The sequence below is a fragment of the Callithrix jacchus genome, chromosome 7 (genome assembly GCF_049354715.1).
Source record: "Callithrix jacchus isolate 240 chromosome 7, calJac240_pri, whole genome shotgun sequence".
NCBI classification, from domain to species: Eukaryota; Metazoa; Chordata; class Mammalia; order Primates; family Cebidae; genus Callithrix; species Callithrix jacchus.
This window is the reverse complement of record NC_133508.1, coordinates 61,317,450-61,337,500: the sequence shown is the minus strand read 5'-3', so window position 1 is coordinate 61,337,500 and position 20,051 is coordinate 61,317,450. Positions and strand designations below refer to the sequence as shown.

General features: G+C 44.5%; 1 protein-coding gene across 2 annotated transcripts in view; it reads right to left on the bottom strand.

Annotated features, from left to right (window-relative positions):
- NCMAP (non-compact myelin associated protein) overlaps window positions 1–20,051 on the bottom strand; it is a 57,586-nt gene that overhangs the window by 1,655 nt on the left and 35,880 nt on the right. For both annotated transcript variants that reach the window (XM_002750429.6, XM_017974407.4), the window contains exons 2-4: window positions 15,872–15,960; window positions 9,422–9,506; window positions 1–2,183 (exon numbers count right to left, since the gene is read on the bottom strand). The exon at window positions 1–2,183 is cut by the window's left edge and continues 1,655 nt beyond it. In XM_002750429.6, coding sequence (XP_002750475.1) covers window positions 2,042–2,183; window positions 9,422–9,506; window positions 15,872–15,953 — 309 coding nt within the window. In that variant the 5' untranslated portion in view covers window positions 15,954–15,960 and the 3' untranslated portion in view covers window positions 1–2,041. The remainder of the gene's footprint in view (window positions 2,184–9,421; window positions 9,507–15,871; window positions 15,961–20,051) is intronic.

The following is a 20,051-nucleotide window of genomic DNA, read 5'->3' as shown; positions in this document are numbered from 1 at the left end:
TGCCTCCTGGGTTCAAGTGATTCTCATGTCTCAGCCTCCCTAGTAGTGGGATTACAGGAGCGCACCATCATGCCCAGCAATTTTTTTTTTTTTTGTATTATTGGTAGAGACAGGGTTTTGCCACGTTGGCCAGGCTGGTCTCAGACTCTTGACCTCAAGTGATCTGCCTGCCTCAGTCTCCCAAAGTGCTGGGAGTACAGGCATGAGCCACCGCACCCAGCCTCAAAAGGGATTTCTGATCCCAAGAAGGAGAGACTCCTAAAATTTGAGGTTAAATGCCAAGTGTGTCACTTTCTATAACAGAATAGAGATTTATTACCTTGTGTCCAAGACGCTGTCAATTATAGGATATGCAACTGATTAAAAACAACTTTTTGAGAGGCAGTAAAAAACTACATTAATTAACCCATTAATTACAAGATATGTTCTGATTTCAGAATCATTAAAATGTGAAGAAATGTCTATCTTGCAATTGAAAAAAAAATCAATAATAATAGTAATGTTAGCTCCTAGGCTGGGTACCGTGGTCCAAGCCTGTAATCCCAGCATTTTGGGAGGCCAAGGCTGAAGAATCACTTGAGGCCCGGAGTTCAAGACCAGCCTGGGCAACACAGTAAGACCCCATCTCTACAAAATTAAAAAATGAAAAGTTAGCCTGGTGAGGTGACACATACCTGCAGTCCCAGCTACTCCAGAGGCTGAGGAGGGAGAATCCCTTGAACCCAGGAGGAGTTCAAGGCTGCAGTGAGCTGTGAGCATGCCACTGCCCTCCAGCCGAGGTGACGGAGTAAGATTCTGTCTCAAAAAAAAAAAAACCAAAAAAAAAAGAATCCTGGTTCCCATTTATTAAGCATCTTCTAGGTTCCAGGCACTATAATCAAGGTATTTTCCTAAGCCCTTCACTTGTTATGGTGCCCCAGTGCGGCAGGTGTTATGGAAACTGAATATAAAGAGGTTGAGTCATTTTTCCAAAGCCATACAACCAGGAAGTAGGGTGTGGATGGTAGCACGTCTTAATTCCAGATGTTCTCTTTTTGGTAGATTGTTCTCCAGGCTAAGGAATCAGAGATGAGGTCTCCGTAGAATAGAAACGGGTTGTGAATGTGGTGCTTTGAACACATCTTGAATCTCTGAAGGACCAGGAAGGTCATAGATAACATTGATAGAGCTGGAATCTAATAAATCTCCAAATACTGGTCCTTGGAGGTAAGGTGTTAACAGGACAGTCAGGGTTGCTGAGAATCCAGATAAAGGGGAGCCAAGAACTGAGACAGAGTCAGGGTTGCCCCAGCCCAGCGTGGGAGAAGGAGCCTGCTGAGCCCCCAGGATCATTCCAGGCCCATGGACAACGCAACAAGCCCTTATGTTAGAGGCCACTGTTCTGCAGCGTCACCCTGTTCCTTCACTGCCTCTTTACTAATGCCGCAGAAATCTTTTAAGAAGAATTTAGTTCTTCTTGCAACCTTTCTTCAAGAGGGAAAAATGTGCTAAGCAGTCATCATTAGTCAGCAGGCAGACATCTAGTACTAGAACAAGTTATACATTAACAAGGTTTTCGAGTTAGTCAGTCCAAGTTAGTTCCCCTGTGCCTGGTTTTGGGATTGGATGTTTTGCACTGGAAGCTGTGGACACGGCACTTATTCCGATATGAACCCCGTGACAGATCATATTGTGATACTCTCAGTCGTGTTCCCTGACACCCGGCTCCTAGGCTATCTGCCTGTCGGTCTATCTGTCTAACTATAGTGTGGGGGAAAGCCAAGCCCACATGAATGGATTCCCAATATAGCTCTACTTCATCAGATGACAAAAGAATGTTCTGGAGCTTTTTGGTGGGGTGGCAGAGGGGATGTAGACCTAGTTGGGGTAGGGCAGAGGAGACGGGGTTGAAAATAGCTGGAAGCATCAGAAATTGCGTAAAAGATGTTTCTGTTGACCTGACCAGGAGAAACTCATCGTCAAGCTGCCAGAGAGTGTGCCTCTGGGTCTTGACTCTGGAGAGGCTCTTTGGACAGTGGTGGAGATAGCACCAGGGTAGAGGTCACCGAGTCTCCACGTGGACGTCAACAGGGCTGAAGGTCACAGTCGCAGGGTGTTGGCTGCCGTTGTTGTTTGGGCCCATGGCAGAAGGGGTGGTTGGCTTGGGGCCCTTGGGCTCCAGTTCCCGCCTCATCCTCATTTTCCTGTAGGGAGATAACGTGCACATGGGTGAGTGTTTCCCCTGATATGCTGTGGGGAATGGGCTCTGTGACTACAGTTCTGGCCAAGAGATTAATATAGATTAACATAGACATTAAATCACATTGCTTACTTGCTGCCACATAATTTTACAACTGGAAGGGACCTCAGGAATCAGCTAGTCTGCCCTTTAGTTTTTACTTTTTTTTTTTTTTTGAGACAAAATCTCACTCTGTCACCCCGGCTGGAGTGCTGTCGCACAATCTCAGCTCACTACAACCTCCAACGCCCAGGTTCAAGCAATTTTCCTTCCTCAGCCTCTGGAGTAGCTGGTACTACAGGCATGTGCCACCACACCCAGCTAATTTGTGTATTTTTAGTAGAGATGGGGTTTCACCATTTTGGCCAGGATGATTTCAATCTCCTGACCTCGTGATCCGCCCACCTCGGCCTCCCAAAGTACTGGGATTACAGGCGGAGCCACTGCCCTTCAATTTTTTAACTTAGACCAGATATTTAATTTTGTTTCTTTCTTTCTTTTTTTTTTTTTAAGAGATGGAGTTTCTCCATGTTGGACAGGCTGGTCTCGAACTCCCAATCTCAGGTGATCTGCCCGCCTTGTTCTCCCAAAGTGTTGGGATTACAGGCGTGAGCCACCACACCTGGCCAATTTTATTTGTTTCTATTAAGGAATGAGTAAAATGTCAGAGGTGGCTATATAAAAGATAAAAATAAAGATATTACATTTTTTCCTGTTCAAAGTGGTATTACATTTTCCATGTATTACATGTATTGCATTTTGCAGCCTCACTCATTAAGCTTGCCAAGTTTATTGCTAGAAATATTTAAGAACTTTTTACATAGTTGAAAAGAGAATGTACTTAAAATATATATCTTGGCTTCATTTAATATGCTGTAAAATTCAATAAAGAACAATTACTAATTATTTATTATTTTTCTTTTTTTGAGGCAGAGTCTCGCTCTGTCACTCAGGCTGGAGTGCAGTGGTGTGATCTCACCTCACTGCAACTTCTGCCTCCCAGGTTCAAGCAACTCTTATGCCTCAGCCTCCAGAGTAGCTGGGATCACAGGTGCCCACCACCACGCCTGGCTAATTTTTGTATTTTTTAGTAGAGACGGGGTTTAACTATGTGGGTCATGCTGGTCTCGAACTCTTGACCTCAGGTGACCACCTCGAACTCCTGACCACTTCGGCCTCCCAAAGTGCTGGGATTACAAGCATGAGCCACCATGCCCAGCCAAGTTTTTGTATTTTTAGTGTAGATGGAGTTTCACCACGTTGGCCAGGCTGGTCTTGAACTCCTGGCCTCAAGTGATCCTCCAGCCTTGGCCTTCCAAAGTGTCAGGATTGCAGGTGTGTGCCACTATGCCTGGCCAACAATTATGAATTCTTGGGTCTTCACGATCTTTCATCTTGCTGACATATTTTATATATATATATGTATATAAGGATATATACATATATACACACACATATATAATTTATTTATTTATTTTTTGAGACAGGGTCTCACTCTGGTTGCCCAGGCTGAAGTACAGTGATGCAATCTCAGCTCACTACAGCCTCAACATCCCAGGATCAGGTGATTCTTCCACCTCAGCCTCCCAAGTAGCTGGGACTACAGGTGTACACCCCCATGCCTGGCTAATTTTTTGTATTTTTAGTAGAGATGGGGTTTCACTATGTTGCCCAGGCTGGTCTCAAACTCCTGGATTCAAGCAATCCACCCACCTTCGCCTTCTGGGGTGATGGGATTACAGGTGTGAGCCACTGCACCTGGCCTTATAATTCTTTGTTAAAAATGTGAAATCTTCAGGAAAGTTGCACTGATAGTACAATTAATATTCTAATACCTTTGTTATGATTAGAATGCAGCCCTCAAAAGCCTGCATTGGGAACTTAATCCCTAATTCAACAGTATTTAAAGGTGGGGCCTAAGGGAAGGTGTTTATGTCATGAGGACACCATCCTCAGGAATCCATTAACACAAATTACAGAAGGGCCAATTATAAAAGGACTTCACAGGATGTGAATTTGATCTCTTGCTCTCTCTGGCTTTCTCTTTGCCCTTCTACGTGGGATGACAGAGCAAAAGGCCCTGGCCAGATTCTGGTCCCTCAATATCTTAGATTTCCCTGCCTCCAGAACTGCAAGAAATAAATCTCTTTTCTGTATAAATTACCCAGTCTCAGATATTCTGTTATAGCAGCATAAAATGGCCCAATTTGCCTAACCTGCTTTCTTGTTTTTCTTTCTCTTACTTTTTCTTTCTCTATTTTTTCTTTTTACTAAATAACAAAGTGTACAATTTTTATTCAGAGGAATAAACCAGAACTTCACATTTAAAATAGGAAAGAAAAGTCCAAGGAGAAATTATATATATGTGTATATGTATATGCTAATATATGTGGGCATACATATCAATATATTAGTATATATACGCATATATCTATCACTTTCATATATATATGTGTGTGTATATATACATATACATATCAACTCATACATATATTTTCTTTTGCTCTTGAGTGGCTATATGCAACATCAAGTTATAATTAGTTGGCTTCTTGTTGAGTTTTAGAGAATGATGTTCAGTTTGTATGGCAAGGGGTGCTGAGCTAGACTGTGAAGAAACTAGTTAGAATGTACATTTTAATACATGCTTTTAAAGATCTTGATCTTCCCATACTGAAAAAATACAAGGAAAAAGAACAAGTAGGGTCGCCAGGCATGGTGGATCACGCTGGTAAGCCCAGCACTTTGGGAAGGGGGAAGATCACCTGAGGTCAGGAGTTTGAGACCAGCCTCAACATAGCCATAGGTGGCTGAGGTGGGTGGATCACCTGAAGTCAGAAGTTTAAGATCAGCCTGGCCAACAAGGCAAAAACATGTCTCTGTTAAAAATATAAAAATAAGCCAGGTGCGGTGGTGGGCACCTGTAAACCCAGCTACTCGGGAGGCTAAGGCAGGAAGAATCTCTTGAATCCAAGAGGCAGAGGTTGCAGTGAGCCAAGGTCGCACCATTGCACTCCAGCCTGGGCAACAAACCAAGACTCCATCTCAAAAAAAGAAAGAAAAAGAGCAAGTGGGAACACATTTTATAACTCTTTCTAAAAACATCATGGAAATTTTACAAATTATCTTCCACAAGTTCCTATTGAAAAATAAAGCGAGAGCTTTAGAACAAAGATCAGGATCAACATGTGCAAAGGCCTTACTTGATCTCTCTCCATATATAAGGTAGCCAGGTAAGTAGCTGTTTCAAAAAATAGCACAACAAAGAGCCCCTTGGAGGTGTTTGGGACTCTGAACAAAGAAACCTCCAAGTTGTTTAGAACCATCTGTTTTTCTCCCATGACTTTGGCTTCTGTGACATTCAAATAAAGTCTGCTTTTCATTTCCCAAAGTTAGCGCATCCAGGATCTCATTTCATTGAATCCAAGCTGTGAGAGCTTCAGCTGGGCTATGGCAGTCAGCTTTTGAGTGTTGCCTGCGGCAGCAATAAACCTTGTAGCAGCAGTTATCTCAGAGGCTACTCTTCTGGTCATCTATTGCTGCATGACAAACTACCCCAGAACTCAGTGCTGGAAAACAACAACCATTTGATTATGCTCGTGGATTCTGTGCATCAGGAATTTGAACAGATCCCAGCAGGGATGCCTTGTGTCCCAGATTGTATTTTCCAAAAATAATTGCAAGGGTATCTCCCGTCCTGCATGTTCTTCTGCAAAATGACCTTGCTATGCCCCATCAAAAAGTGAGGCTTAATTGTCTTCACTGGCATTGAGGCTGGCACCAGGGACTCAAAGGTGGAAGGGATGCTGTGTATCTTTCAAAGTTTGGTGAGTATAGTCACCATTTGCATCAGTTGGTTGAGGATCATTTGTTCTCTGAGTATTCCCTCTTGGGAGGCTCCATGTCAAAATCCTTTTGCGATTCCATGAGAGGCCCAAGCCACTTGGCAAGGCCTCATGTCCCAGCTCCACTTGACAGTCACAGGTCACCTCCTACCTTTTATTCTTCTGACTCGCACTCGTTATGAATTCTTCGTTATCCTACAAAGTTCCCAACGGCACTTGCTTGGACTGCACCTCCGGTCTTGCTCGCTGTGTAAACGGAACAACTCCAGAAGCAAGTCCTGAACTGTGTCTTTTAGTCCATGTACTTCCCCAAGTATATGCATACAGTGGGCCGGAAGGACACCACCACCTCGCCCTGCCGGGGCTATACTCCAGGTGCAGCCGCGCGGCCCCACTGCTGGTGCACCTCTTGGTAGGACATGGCGTAGCTAGTTCCCCCTTCTTTCTAAATTTTTAAGCACACAGTTTGTTTTTGTTTTTGTTTTTTCTTTGAGATGGAGCCTAGCTGTGTCACCCAGGCTGGAATGCAGTGGCGTGATCTCGGCTCACTGCAACCTCTGCCTCCCAGGTTCAAGCAATTCTCCTGCTTCAGCCTCCTTAGTAGCTGGGATTACAGGTGCCCAGCACCACGCCTGGCTAATTTTTATATTTTTAGTAGAAACAGGGTTTTACTGTGTTGGCCAGGCTGGTGTTGAACTCTGGACCTTGTAATCTGCTCACCTTGGTCTCCCAAAGTGCTGGGATTACAAGTGTGAGCCATAGCACCTGGCCAACACACACAGTTTTTAAAAATCATGAACCATTGAGCTGGGCACAGTGGTACTCAAAGCTGTAATCCCAGCACTTTGGGAGGCTGAGGTGGGCAGATCACCTGAGGTCAGGAGTTCAAGATCAATCAGTTTGACCCATATGGTGAAACTCCATCTTAAAAAAAAACAAAAAAATAATAAACCATTTGTAAGTTGCAGGCATCATGCCACTTTACTCCTAAATGCTCCTAAGAACAAAGACATTCTCCAGTGTATCCATAATGCAGTTATCAAGCTTTGAGACTCTTCATTTTAAACACGACAACATACAGGCAGGAGGAGGTTAAATAACTTCCTTGATTTTGACAAACCAAAGATTACTGAACCCAGGTCTTTCAATTCCCAGCCTAGGCATCAGTACAAACGGGGTGGGTTAGTGGATTCTCCATTCAGATTACAACCTAAAAAAGAGGTTAGGAGTGCCAGCAACAGTAGAGATGAATAAAGGCTAGACATGGGAGTTTGACACCACTTCCTAGTTTGAGAATAGACCAAAGTTGTAATGCCCTGAAGATTTTTTTTAAATAAAATTTTAATGTTATTATTATTATGTGTAATTGTGGGAGTATTTTCTTTGAAACCAAATGAACTAGGTTTGAATCCCAACTGTGCTAATTAGGGCTGAGCAACTTTGGGCATGTGACTTAATCTTTCTGTGTCTGTTTCTATACCTATAAAACTGCGGATAATACTAGTACCCACCTTGTGAGTTTGTTGTGGGGATTAAATGAGTTAACACATGTAAGGAGCTTCGAACCGTGCCTGGCATTTGGTATGAGATCAACATATGTTAGCTACCTTTACTTTATTGATTGAGATAGAGTCTCGCCCTGTCACCCAGGCTAGAGTACAGTGGTGTGATCCCAGCTCACTGCAACCTCTGCCTCCCAGGTTCAAGCAATTCTCCTGCCTCAGCCTCCCAAGTAGCTGGGATTACAGGAGCCCACCACCACACCCCGCTAATTTTTTGTATTTTTAGTAGAGACGGGTGTTGGCTAGGCTGGTCACAAAATCCTGACCTCATAATCCACCCGCCTCAGCCTCCCAAAGTGCCGGGATTATAGGTGTGATCCGCCGTGCCTGGCCTAGCTACCTTTATTTTAAAAACTGTTTTTTTCAGAGACTGGGTCTTGTTATGTTGCCCAGGCTGGTCGCAAACTCTGGGCCTCAAGTGATCCTCCAGCCTCAGACTTCTGACTAGTGGGGTTACGGGCACAGCCACCACACCTGGCAGCTACCTTTATAAATAATAATCATATTTTTATGAAAACAACGCGTATTTATTGTTCCTCAAAAATCAGGAACATCCCCCTCCCAGCAAAAACTAACAATGCCATCATGCAGACACACCAGTGGTGAAGACCTTGCTGTGTTACTCTTCCTTGGGTAAGTGTATGGGTAACCTATGTGTAACGTGTATGATCATGATTACAATGTATATATTGTTTTGTAAATTTTGACAATATATTGCAACCAGCTTTCCTTATTAATCAGTGCACGTCATATATACATTTACATATATATATAAATATATTTTTATAGACGGGGTCTTGCTATGTTGCCCAGGCTGGACTCAAACTCCTAGACTCAAGCCATCCTCCTGCCTCAGTCTCCTGAATAGCTGGGATTACAGACTCACACTACCACACCCGGTCATATCTTTTTAAAGAAATGGCTTCTAGGTCTTCTATGATATGTTGAATTTATAGTCTTTTAATTTTGATTCCTTCCCTGAAAAAAATTACCTTCTATCAAGGTTGTGACTGACAGTAATTACACATAAGGTGATAACATATAACATTTATTTTTTATATGATCAAATTATATTCTTTTATTTTCCCTTATATGTTTGCAGAAAGCAGAGTCAGGGTACATGCTTCCAGTATTTATCACTTCAAATACTTATGTGGCCAGCTCATACAACCTAGCAGAGGGGTCTCTGAGAGAAGAGGCCTGAACATTCCTCTATGAGCTATAAATTACACACAAATGTTTACCACGGTGCTCAAGACAATTAGCACTGTCATTAACATTATTATATTTATTTATTTTTTATTGCATTTTAGGTTTTGGGGTGCATGTGAAGAACATGCAAGATTGTTGCATAGGTACACACATGTGACAGTGTGATTTGCTGCCTTCCTCCCCATCACCTATATTGGGGATTTCTCCCCATGCTATCTCTCTCCAACTCCCCACCCCCTGCTGTCCCTCCCCTATTTCCCCACAACAGACCCCAGTGTGTGATGCTCCCCTCCCTGTGTCCATGTGTTCTCATTGTTCAACACCCACCTATGAGTGACAACATGCAGTGTTTGATTTTCTGTTCTTGTAACATTATTATATTTAAAAAATGTTTCTCCGAGTACAAAAATAGTCACTTTGAAATTCCTTCCACAGAACAGACTTCAAAAAGGACCCCCAAGGGATAGAACATTTACTAAAGGCTCAGGGATACTACCAGGCACACGACGGCCACCCACATATCAGCTCCCGTTTATTCTAATGTTGCTGAAGGGTCCAGGCAGTTCCAAAGCCCAGGGCATGCGTACCTGTTGTACATCTTCAGCAGGATCAGAACCACAGTGAAGATGATGATGACGACCACCACAACACCAGCAACAATGGCTCCAGAACCTACGGAGAGGAGAGGAGCAGATAGTGAATGTGCAAACTGAACGCAAACCGGGAGGGCGCCCTGCTGTGGCACCTGACATCCTCATTGGGTAAAGGGAAGCAGAAGAGAGGATAATGTCCTGGGACACTCCCAGTTGACCCCAGGACAGTCACATCTGGAGTGGCTGTGCACCCCTGAGCTGGGCTTGAAGGACCCCATCCTCAGCACATCATCTACCAAAACACAGCCTCCAGCTTCTGGGAAATAAATAAGCAAAATACCCTCCCTTCTTTTTGGTAATGCAAAAGTAGCATGTGATTTTTATAGATAATAATTTTGAAAATATAAATAGGTGCAAAAAAGAGGGGGAAGTTGAAGAACTCATTGGCCCAACAACTGATTATCTACATACCTACAATCACCAACATGATCGTGTTGATGCACAGTAAATATCTATCAGCCAGGCCCAATGGCTCATGCCTGCAATCCCAGTACTTTGAGAGGATGAGGTGGGAGGCTCGCTTAAGCCTGGGAGTTCGAGACCAGCCTGGGCAACATAGCAAGATCCTGTTTCTAGAAATAAAAAATAAAAAATTAGCCAGGTGTGCTGGCATGCACCTGTAGTCCCAGCCACTTGGGAGGCTGAGGAGGAAGGATCTTTTGAGCCTGGGAGGTTGAGGCTGCAATGAGCCAAAATTGTGCCACTGCACTCCAGCCTGGGTGACAGAGCAAGACCCTGTCTCAAAAAATAAAAATAAATACATAAATAAATATCTGGCTAGGTGCAGTGGCTCACATCTGTAATCCCAGAACTTTGTAAGGCTGGGGGTGAGGATCAGTTGAGCCCAGGAATTCCAGATCAGCCTGGGCAAGATAAGAAGACTTTATTTCTATACATTAAAAAAAAATATATCTATCATAGTTTTAAAATAATTTAATAATTATATGTTTGAATATTGATCCTAAAGGAAATATTCCTAAGTATGGAAAAATATTCACTTAGTAAAAATAGAACCATGTTTCATATACTCTTTTTTTTTTTTTGAGATGGAGTCTCGCTCTGTCACTCTGCTGGAGTGCAGTGGTGTAAGCTTGGCTCACTGTAACCTCCACCTCCTAGGTTCAAGTAATTCTGCCTCAGCCTCCAGAGTAGCTGGGACTACAGGCCTGCGCCACCATGCCTGGCTAATTTTTATATTTTTAGTAGAGATGGGGTTTCACTATGTTGATCAGGCTGGTCTTGAGCTCTTGACCTCATGATTTGCCTACCTCAGCCTCCCAAAGTGCTAGGATTACAGGTATGAGCCACTGCGCCCAGCCTCATATACTGTTTTATAACAATATCATAATCATCCTTCTGTTGAATTATATATTTTTCTTCATGACTTTCCATGGCTGCATAGTACTCCACTGTTTGGATGTGCCAGAATCTGTTCACCAATTTTCTGTTGAGAATACTTATGCTGTTTACAGTTTTTCACCATTAAAAACAAGGGTGTGATGATGTCCTTATTGCTTAATGTCTTAGACTCTAATTTCAATATTAGTTCCCAGTTCCAATGTCATATTCCAATTTTAGTTTAGGTTTTTTTTTTTTTTTTGAGAGGGAGTTTTGCTCTTATTGCCCAGGCTGGAGTGCAATGGTGCAATCTCGGCTCACTGCATCTTCCGCCTCCTGGGTTCAATCGATTCTCCTGCCTCAGCCTCCCAAGTAGCTAGGATTACAGGTGTCTGCCACTATGCCAGGCTAATTTTAGTTTTTTTTAAATAGAGACAGGGTTTCACCATGTTGGCCAGGCTGGAGGCCACCACGCCTGGCCTCCAATCTTAGTTTCAAGATCAATATCCTTGTCAGAATTGATATTGAAAATATCAAGAACCTCTGGGTGCGGTGGCTCATGCCTGTAATCCCAGCACTCTGGGAGGCCAAGGCAGGCGGATCACCTGAGGTTTGAGACCAGCCTGCCCAACATGGTGAAATCCCATCTCTACTAAAAATACAAAATTTAGCTGGGCATGGTGGCAGCCTCCTGTAATTCCAGCTACTCAGGAGGTTGAGGCAAGAGAATTGCTTGAACCCGGGAGGCAGAGGTGGTAGTGAGCCAAGATCATACCATTGCACTCCAGCCTGGGTGACAAGAGCAAAACTTTGTCTCAGAGGAAAAGAAAAAAATCAAGAACCATAAGCATGTTTATACTTTAAAGCAATCTATTTGATTCTGGAGAATTTATCTTAAGGGAATAATTCTAAATACAGAAAAAGTTGAGTGAATCAAGATGTTTATTAGGACAATATTTATATTCTAAATATGAGAATGGTTAAATAAGGTATAGTAACCTATAGAATAAAATATTATACTGTTATTTATTTATTTGTTTATTAGAGATGGGGTCTTGCTCTGCCCCCAGGCTGGAGTGCAGTGGCACCATCATTGCTCATTACAGCCTTGAACTCCCAAGCTCAAGTGATCTTCCATTTTCAGCCACCTGAGTAGATGGGACCACAGATACATGCCCTATGCAAGCTAATGTTTAAAACAATTTTTGTAAAGACAGGATCCTGCTATGTTGCCTAGGTTGGTCTCAAACTCTTGGACTCAAGCAATCTCTCTGCCTTAGTCTCCCAAAGTGTTGGAATCACAGGTATGAGCCACCACTCCTGTCTAAAAAATAATTTAAATGATGATTATGAAGACTATGGTAACCTGGGAATGCTTTTGATGATGTTATGTATAGAAAACAGGTTGGGTGCAGTGGCTCATGCCTGTAATCCCAGCACTTTGGGAGGCTGAGGCAGGCAGATCACCTGAGGTCAGAAGTTCAAGACCAGCCTGGCCAACATGGCAAAACCCCATCTCTACTAAAAATACAAAAATTAGCTGGCCATGGTGGTACATGCCTGTAATTCCAGCTACTCAGGAGGCTGGGGCATGACAATCGCTTGAGCCTGGGAAGCAGAGGTGCAGGGAGGCAGTGAGCCGAGATGGTTTCATTGCACTACAGCCTGGGCGACAGAGGGAGACTCTGTCTCAAAAAGGAAAAGAAGAAAAGAGATTAAATACATCCACCCAATATGTATTTATATACCGTATGTTACAACCATTAAAATATGTGCATACAAGTATAATGTAGAACAAAAGAAGCCAGGTACAAAGGAGTGCATATGGTCTATCTATGAGCCATTTACATAAAGCTCAAAACCAAGCAGAACTAATCTATGGTAGTAGAAGTCAGAATAGCAGGTCTCGTGGGCGGGTGGAGGATGGTGATTAGAAGGGGCACCAGGACCTCTGGGATACTGGTGCTGGCTCTGTTTTTGAGATGGGGGTTGGTTGCACAGGTATGTTCACTTTGTGGCAATTTACCCAGCTGTGCACTTGTGATTTGTGCACATTTTGAATGTAAGTAATGCCTTTATAAAGCAAACAACAATGTGCAAATATTCATAGGAAGAAATGCTGGAAGGGAGAAAACAGAGGGCAGGAAATCCATCATGGGCAACTTAGCTTTTTTGTCTTCTTGGGGAGACTTTAGTTCCAGGTTTTTCAACCTCAGCCAGCTAATTCCTTGCCAAGGAGGCTGTCCTGTGCATTGCAGGACGCTTCACCTTCTCTCTTGCCTCTGCCTACCAGATGCCAGGTGCAATCCCCCCGAGCTCCCTCCACCCCACCAAACTGTGACAACCAGGGTATCTCCAGACAATGCCAGACAGTCCCTGGTGGTAGGGCTGCCAGATAAAATCAGAATTTCTGACAAACAATGGAGAACATTTTAGTATAAGTACATCTCAAATACTGCATGATACAAACTAAGTATTCATTGTTCATCTTAAATTCAAATTAAACCAGGCATTCTGTATTTTAATTTGTTAAATCTGGTAATCCTATCTAGGAAGGCAGAATCGCCTAGCTGAGAACCACTGTTTTCTTTTCTTTTCATTCCCCTTTCCCTCCCTCCCTTCTTCCCTCCATCCCTCCCTCCTTCCCTCCCTTCCTACCTTCCTCCCTCTCCCTCCCTCCTTCTCTTTCTTTCTTCCTTCCTCTCCCTCCCTCCCTCTCTTTCTTTCTTTCTCTCTCTCTCTATTTCTCTTTCCTCTCTCTGTCACCCAGACTGGAGTGCAGTGGTGCAATCTTGGCTTACTCCACTTCCCAGGTTCAAGCAATTCTCCTGTCTCAGCCTCCCAAGTAGCTGAGATTACAGGTGTGCATCACCACGCCTGGTTAGTTTTTGCATTTTTAGTGGAGAAGGGGTTTTACCATGCTGGCCGGTCTCAAACTCCCAACCTCAGGTAATCTGCCCACTTTGGCCTTCCAAAGTGCTGGGATTACAGGGCATGAGCCATTGAGCCCAGCCAATAACCACTTCAGTTCAATAAAACAGAATGATTCTCATCTTCCTGTTAGTGATTCTCTCTACCCTGCGTTTCCCTCAGAATTGTTTGGAGACACAGCTCCCTAGGCCTCTGTAGGTGGCCTCTGTAGGTCTGCCCACCCAGCAAGGAGCAGAATACCCATAGGACCCCATCCTGGGAGCGACCCTTCTGAGTCTTCACGGAAGAGACATATCCTGCCATTCATCCAGCCACCTGCCAGAACCACAGCCTGAAGCTATTCATCACTGTGGAACACCCGCCCTGTGTGTGGGGAAGTCTTTCCCATGCCCGGAGGCATCTGCTTAGCCAGCTGAAGTGGCTGACATGCACCCAAACTTCTCCTTATACAATCAATTGATTTTCTGAAGAGTCATCCTGAATGTTTCCTTCCAGGGACCACTTGTTCATGGCAAATGCCTCCCCAGAACTCACCTACATTCATTTACTCCTTCATCAACTGATGGAATGTTTTTTGCCTTGCAGAAATGGTATGAAAATAGCTACTTTGGATTTTTATTTGTTTGTTTGGAGACAAGGTCTCGCTCTGTTACCCAGGCTGGAATGCAGTGGTGCAATCTTGGCTCACTGCAGCCTCCACCTCCCAAGTGCAAGAGATCCTCCTGCCTCAGCACTCTTCATGTGGCTGGGACTCCAGGTGTAACACCGCCATGCCTGGCTAATTTTGGTATTTGTTGTAGACATGGGGTTTCACCATGTTGCCCAGTTCATGTTTACCATGAACTCCCAAGCTCAAGGAGTCTGCCTGCCTTGGCCTCCCAAATTGTTGGGATCACAGGCATGAGCCACCACACCCAGGCATTAGCTACATTTTAAGGTGAACCATTTACAGCCATTTTATGAGATCCAAATTTCAGTGCCCTCTAGACCCCAGACTTTTTAACACAAATAACAGCAATTGTAGTACTAGTAATATTTGTTTGTTTGTTTTGGAGTCTCACTCTGTTGCCCAGGCTGGAGTGCAGTGGCACAATCTTGGCTCACTGCAACCTCTGCTTTCTAGATTCAAGTGATTCTCCTGCCTCAGCCTTCTGAGTAACTGGGACTACAGGTGCACATCACCATGCCCATAATCTTTGTGTGAGGTCTTTTAGGCTGACTGATGGTGCCATGGATGCCATCTTAACCTCTGTGACCTGCATAGACACTCCAGATGAATTCCTGGAAAATCTGAAGTAACTAGAAGACCATGAAAAGAGGAAGAAATGATTAACCCCTGTGGCACCTAATTAACTTTGAGACATTCTCTATCATTTCTTATTCCTGCCCCATTGATAAGGCAATTGGACTTTGTAACCGACCTTGCTCAGCCTCGTGACTCCAGACCCTACGAACCCCTCCCAGCTTGCAAACCTACGACCCCCTCCCTGCTTTTAAAAAAAAAAAACTGCTCAAGCCTATAAAACCAACTCCTATCCCACCACCCTTTGCTGACTCTTTTTTTGGACTCAGCCCTCCCGCACCCAGGTGAATAAACAGCCATGTTGCTCACACAAAGCCTGTTCGAGAGTTCTCTTCATTCAGCACTCAAGTTTTAACACATTGTATTTTTAGTAGAGATGAGATTTCACCATGTTGGTCAAGCTGGTCAAACTCCTGACCTCAAGTGATCCACCTGCCTCAGCCTCCCAAAGTCCTGGGATTACAGATGTGAGCTACCACACCCAACCATCAGTAATTAACAATCATTATCATCATCATTAGGTACTTAGTATGTACCAGAGGCTGTGCTAAACTGTCTATCTGGATTATCCCCTTCAGTCATCACAACTGCCTTATGTGATAACTTCATTAATATCCCCATTGTAGAGATGAGGAAGTGGAGGCACAGAGCAGTAAAGTCATGTGCTCAGGGCTATACAGTTGGCAGGTGGCAGAACTGGGCCTGAGACCCAGGCACACCACCTCCAAAGCCCACACTCTTAACCTCTGCACCATGACCACAACACTGGTCCTGCCATCCCTCCCCCAGCCTCCAAGCTAAGTTGACCTTACTCTTATACAGGAAGTCTTCTCCCCTTGTGGTCATGTTCAATGAGAAGAAGGTGGTATCCCCCAGAGGAGTGGCTGTGGTCATCTCGATCCTGATGAGAAAAAAGAAGAAATTTTGTTTAAAATTAGATAAATCCGTATTATTGCTACTTGATGCCTCTGTTGGTCTTTATCTGGATGACTGTGGAATATTCAAGCATGCAGTTTCTCTTGACAGCAAGTAAGCACAAAACTTATGATTAGATACTGGGGGGGATTTAATCATAATACCTGACATTTGTAAGGAACTTTGTTTTTCAAAGCGGTTTAAATTTATTCAACAATATGTTTTCAACTCCTTCAAATATCTAGATCAATCTCTTGAAACTATGTGAGGTGAGTTACTGTTGCCATTTTACTGGTGAAACCAAAGTCCCCAAAGCTATCTGGAGTCCCAAGTTTACCCAATAGATATTTTTCTTTTTTTTTGAGACAGAGTTTCACTCTTTCTTGCCCAGCCTGAGTGCAGTGGTGCAGACTCTGCTCACTGCAGCCTCTGCCTCCAGGGTTCAAGCAATTCTTCTGCCTTAGCCTCCTGAGTAGCTGGGATTACGCATGCCAGCCACCATGCCCGGCTAATTTTTGTGTTTTTAGTAGAGACAGTGTTTCACCATGTTGGTTAGGCTGGTCTCGAACTCCTGACCTCGTGATCCACCTGTTTCGGCCTCCTAAAGTGCTGGGATTATAGGTGAGAGCCACCGCACCCAGACAAATTTTTGTGTTTTTAGTAGAGATGAGGTTTCACCGGATTGACCAGGCTGGTGTTGAACTCCAGACCTCCTGATCCATCCACCTTGGCCTCCCAAAGTGCTGGGATTACAGGCGTGAGCCACCGTGCCCTGGCTACCCAATAGAATTTAACCCAAGATGTCAACCTCCCACTCTAGTGAGCTTTCCTCCATGCTGCAATGACACTTGAACTGGTGTTCCTACTTTCAAAGGCTTTATTATCTGAGGATGCAAAAATAAATAAATGAACAGACGAAAAATTGACTATGTTTAAAAAATTTTTTTTGAGACAAGGTCTTGTTCTGTCACCCAGGCTAGAGTGCTAGGTGCAACCACGGCTCTATGCAGCCTCGACCACCCTGAGCTCAGGTGATCTTCCCACCTCAGCTTCCTGAGTAGCTGGGTCTACAGGCGTGTGCCACCATACCTGGCTAATTTTGAACTACAATTATCAAGCAGTCAGTGACATGAGCCATTGGGCTGTGAGGAACAATTTCATGGAAGAGATATGGTTGAATAGGCCTTGAAGAATGGGCATGGTTGCGTGTAAGGGGAAAGAGAGCAAGGGCTCAATCGGAAGAGTTAATGCAGTTTGGGAATCTACCATGTACCAGGCTCTGTCTCAGGGGCCTTCACACACCATATCTTCTCACTTAATCCTCTCAGTCACGGAGAAGTGGCTGTCATCTACGCCCTCCTATTGAGATGCTGGGACTCAGAGTGTTTGAGTGATTCAACCATTCATACAAGTAGGAGGAGGTGGAGCTTGAACTCAAATACTCTCTAGTGTATGATGTATTTTTTTTCCCTGAGGCCACTAAGAATCAAAATGCACAAGGCTACAATGTTCCATCTGAGGAGTGAACCAGAAGTTACACTAAATATGATGTCACCCATGGAAAGAAGGGTTGAGATCCTCCACCAAGAACCATTGCACGAAAATAGTTGTTCTGGGCCAGCCTGGTGGCTCACACCTGTTATCTCAGCACTTCGGGAGGCTGAGGTGGGCATATTGCATGAGGTCAGGAGTTTGAGACCAGCCTGGTCAACATGGTGAAACCCCATCTCTGCTAAAAATACAAAAATTAGCCAGGAGAGGTGGTGGGTGCCTATAATCCCAGCTACTCGGGAGGCTGAGGCAGGAGGATTGCTTGAACCCAGGAGGTGGAGGTTACAGTGTGCAGAGATTGCACCACTGCACTCCAGCCTGGGCGACAGAGTGACTCTGTCTCTAAATAAATAATCACTCTGAACTATAGGGGTCAAGAAAAGAGGGAAGCAAACCACGTTTGGCCTCATTATTTCAGAGTGGCACTTTTGCTCCAGCTGCCGACAATTTGGAAGCCCACAAAGAGTCTACGTCAAGAGAATTACCTAGGCCTGTCTGTAATCTTAAGAAGCCATAGGCTTCAATACACCATCTACTGGAGAGAGAGGTATTCTGGACATTAAAAAAAATGGTGTATAAATTTATTTTCTTTTTAAAAGTAAGAAATGGTTTTTTTGTTATGAAGATGAATATTATAGAAGTCCACATACTGACCACTCAGATTTTTTTTTTTAAATGGAGTCTTGCTGTGTCGCCCAGGCTGGAGTGCACTGGCATGATCTCCGCTCACTGCAACCTCCACCTTCTGGGTTCAAGAGATTCTCCTGCCTCAGCCTCCTGAGTAGCTGGGATTACAGGAGCACACCACCACGCCCGGCTAATTTTTTTTTTATTTCTAGTAGAGATGGGGTTTCACTATGTTTGCCAGGCTGGTCTTGAACTCCTGACCTCATGATCTGCCCGCCTCAGCCTTCCAAAGTGCTGTGATTACAGATGTGAGCCACTGTGCCCAGCCTGACCACTCAGATTTAACACATTTACAGTCATGTTTTCTTCAGCCCACCTTTCCTTCCTTCCTGCTTGCTCGCTTTCTTCTTTCTTTCTTTCTTCTCTCTCTCTTTTTCTTTCTCTCTTTATCTTTCTCTCTCTTTTCGTTCATTTCTTTCTCCTTTTTCATTCTCTCTCTTTCTTTCTTTCTGACAGAGTTCACTCTGTTGCCCAGGCTGGAGTGCAGGGATGTGATCATAGTTCACTGCAGCCTCAACCTCCCAGGTTCAAGTAATCCTTCCACATCAGCCTCCAGAGTAGCTGGGACTACAGGCATTCACCACCATGCCCGGGTAATTTTAAAAACTTTTTGTTTTTTAATACAGAATCTCACTCTGTCGCCCAGGCTGGAATAGAGTGACACCACCTCTGCTCACTGAAACCTCCACCTCACAGGTTCAAGTGATTTTCTTGCCTCACTCCCAAGTAGCTGGGATTACAGGCGCCCACCACCATGCCTGGCTAATTTTTGTATTTTTAGTAGAGATGGGATTTTACCATATTGCAGGCTGGTCTCGATGTCCTGACCTCAGGTGATCTACCCATCTCAGCCTCCCAAAATGCAGGGATTACAGGCATGAGCCACCGTGCCCAGCCTAAAAATACTTTTTTTGTAGAGGCTAGGTGTCACTATGTTGCCCAGGCTGGTCTCAGACTCCTAGACGCAAAGCGATCTTCCCACCTCGGTCTCCCAAAGTGCTGGGATTATAAGCATGATCCACCAAGCCCAACCAAGTTGTTTTCTTCTTCTTCCTCCTCTTCCCCCTCTTTTTTTTTTTGAAAAGTCTCACTCTGTAACCCAAGCTGGAGTGCAGTGGTGCAATCTCAGCTCACTGAAACCTCTGCCTGCTGGGTTCAAGTGATCCTCCTGAATAATGGGATTACAAGTGCCCATCACCACATCCAGCTAGTTTATATTTTAATAGAGACAGGGTTTTACAATGTTGACCAGGCTGGTCTCAAACTCCTGACCTCAAGTGATCCACCCGCCTCGGCCTCCCAAAGTGCTGGGATTACAGGCGTGGGCCACTGTACTGGTCCCAGTTCTTCTTTATAAGAAAAAAAGTGGGGAACGATCCAAGATGGCCGATCGCTAACATCCCGGGATTGCAGCTCTCAGGGAAGGCGCGGAGAACTAGAGGAAGCCACACTTTCAGACAAAGTCTGGTTGCTCAGGGAGCAGAAGATCCCCCAGTAGAGGAAACACACGAGTCGCCAGCGCGACTCTCGTGGTCGGCGCAGCGGTTCCACCGGCACCTCGGCACGGCAGCGCTCGGCGCAGAGTAAACGAGACCGGTTCCCCTTCTGATTGAGGTTTGGAGCCCCGGGAAGGCAGAGTCGCCTACTATGGAAACAAGAAGGAAGCCCGACAGGAGAATCCTGGGCAGAAAAGCACCATCAGTTTTAACGCCACAGCTCTGGCCCCGGGAACTAACAACCTGGACGTCCACTCAAGAGACCTAATCTGAAAGTTGGTAAATTCAAAGACGGCAGGAGGATAAATTTACAATGACGGGAAGAAACCAGCGTAAAAAAGCT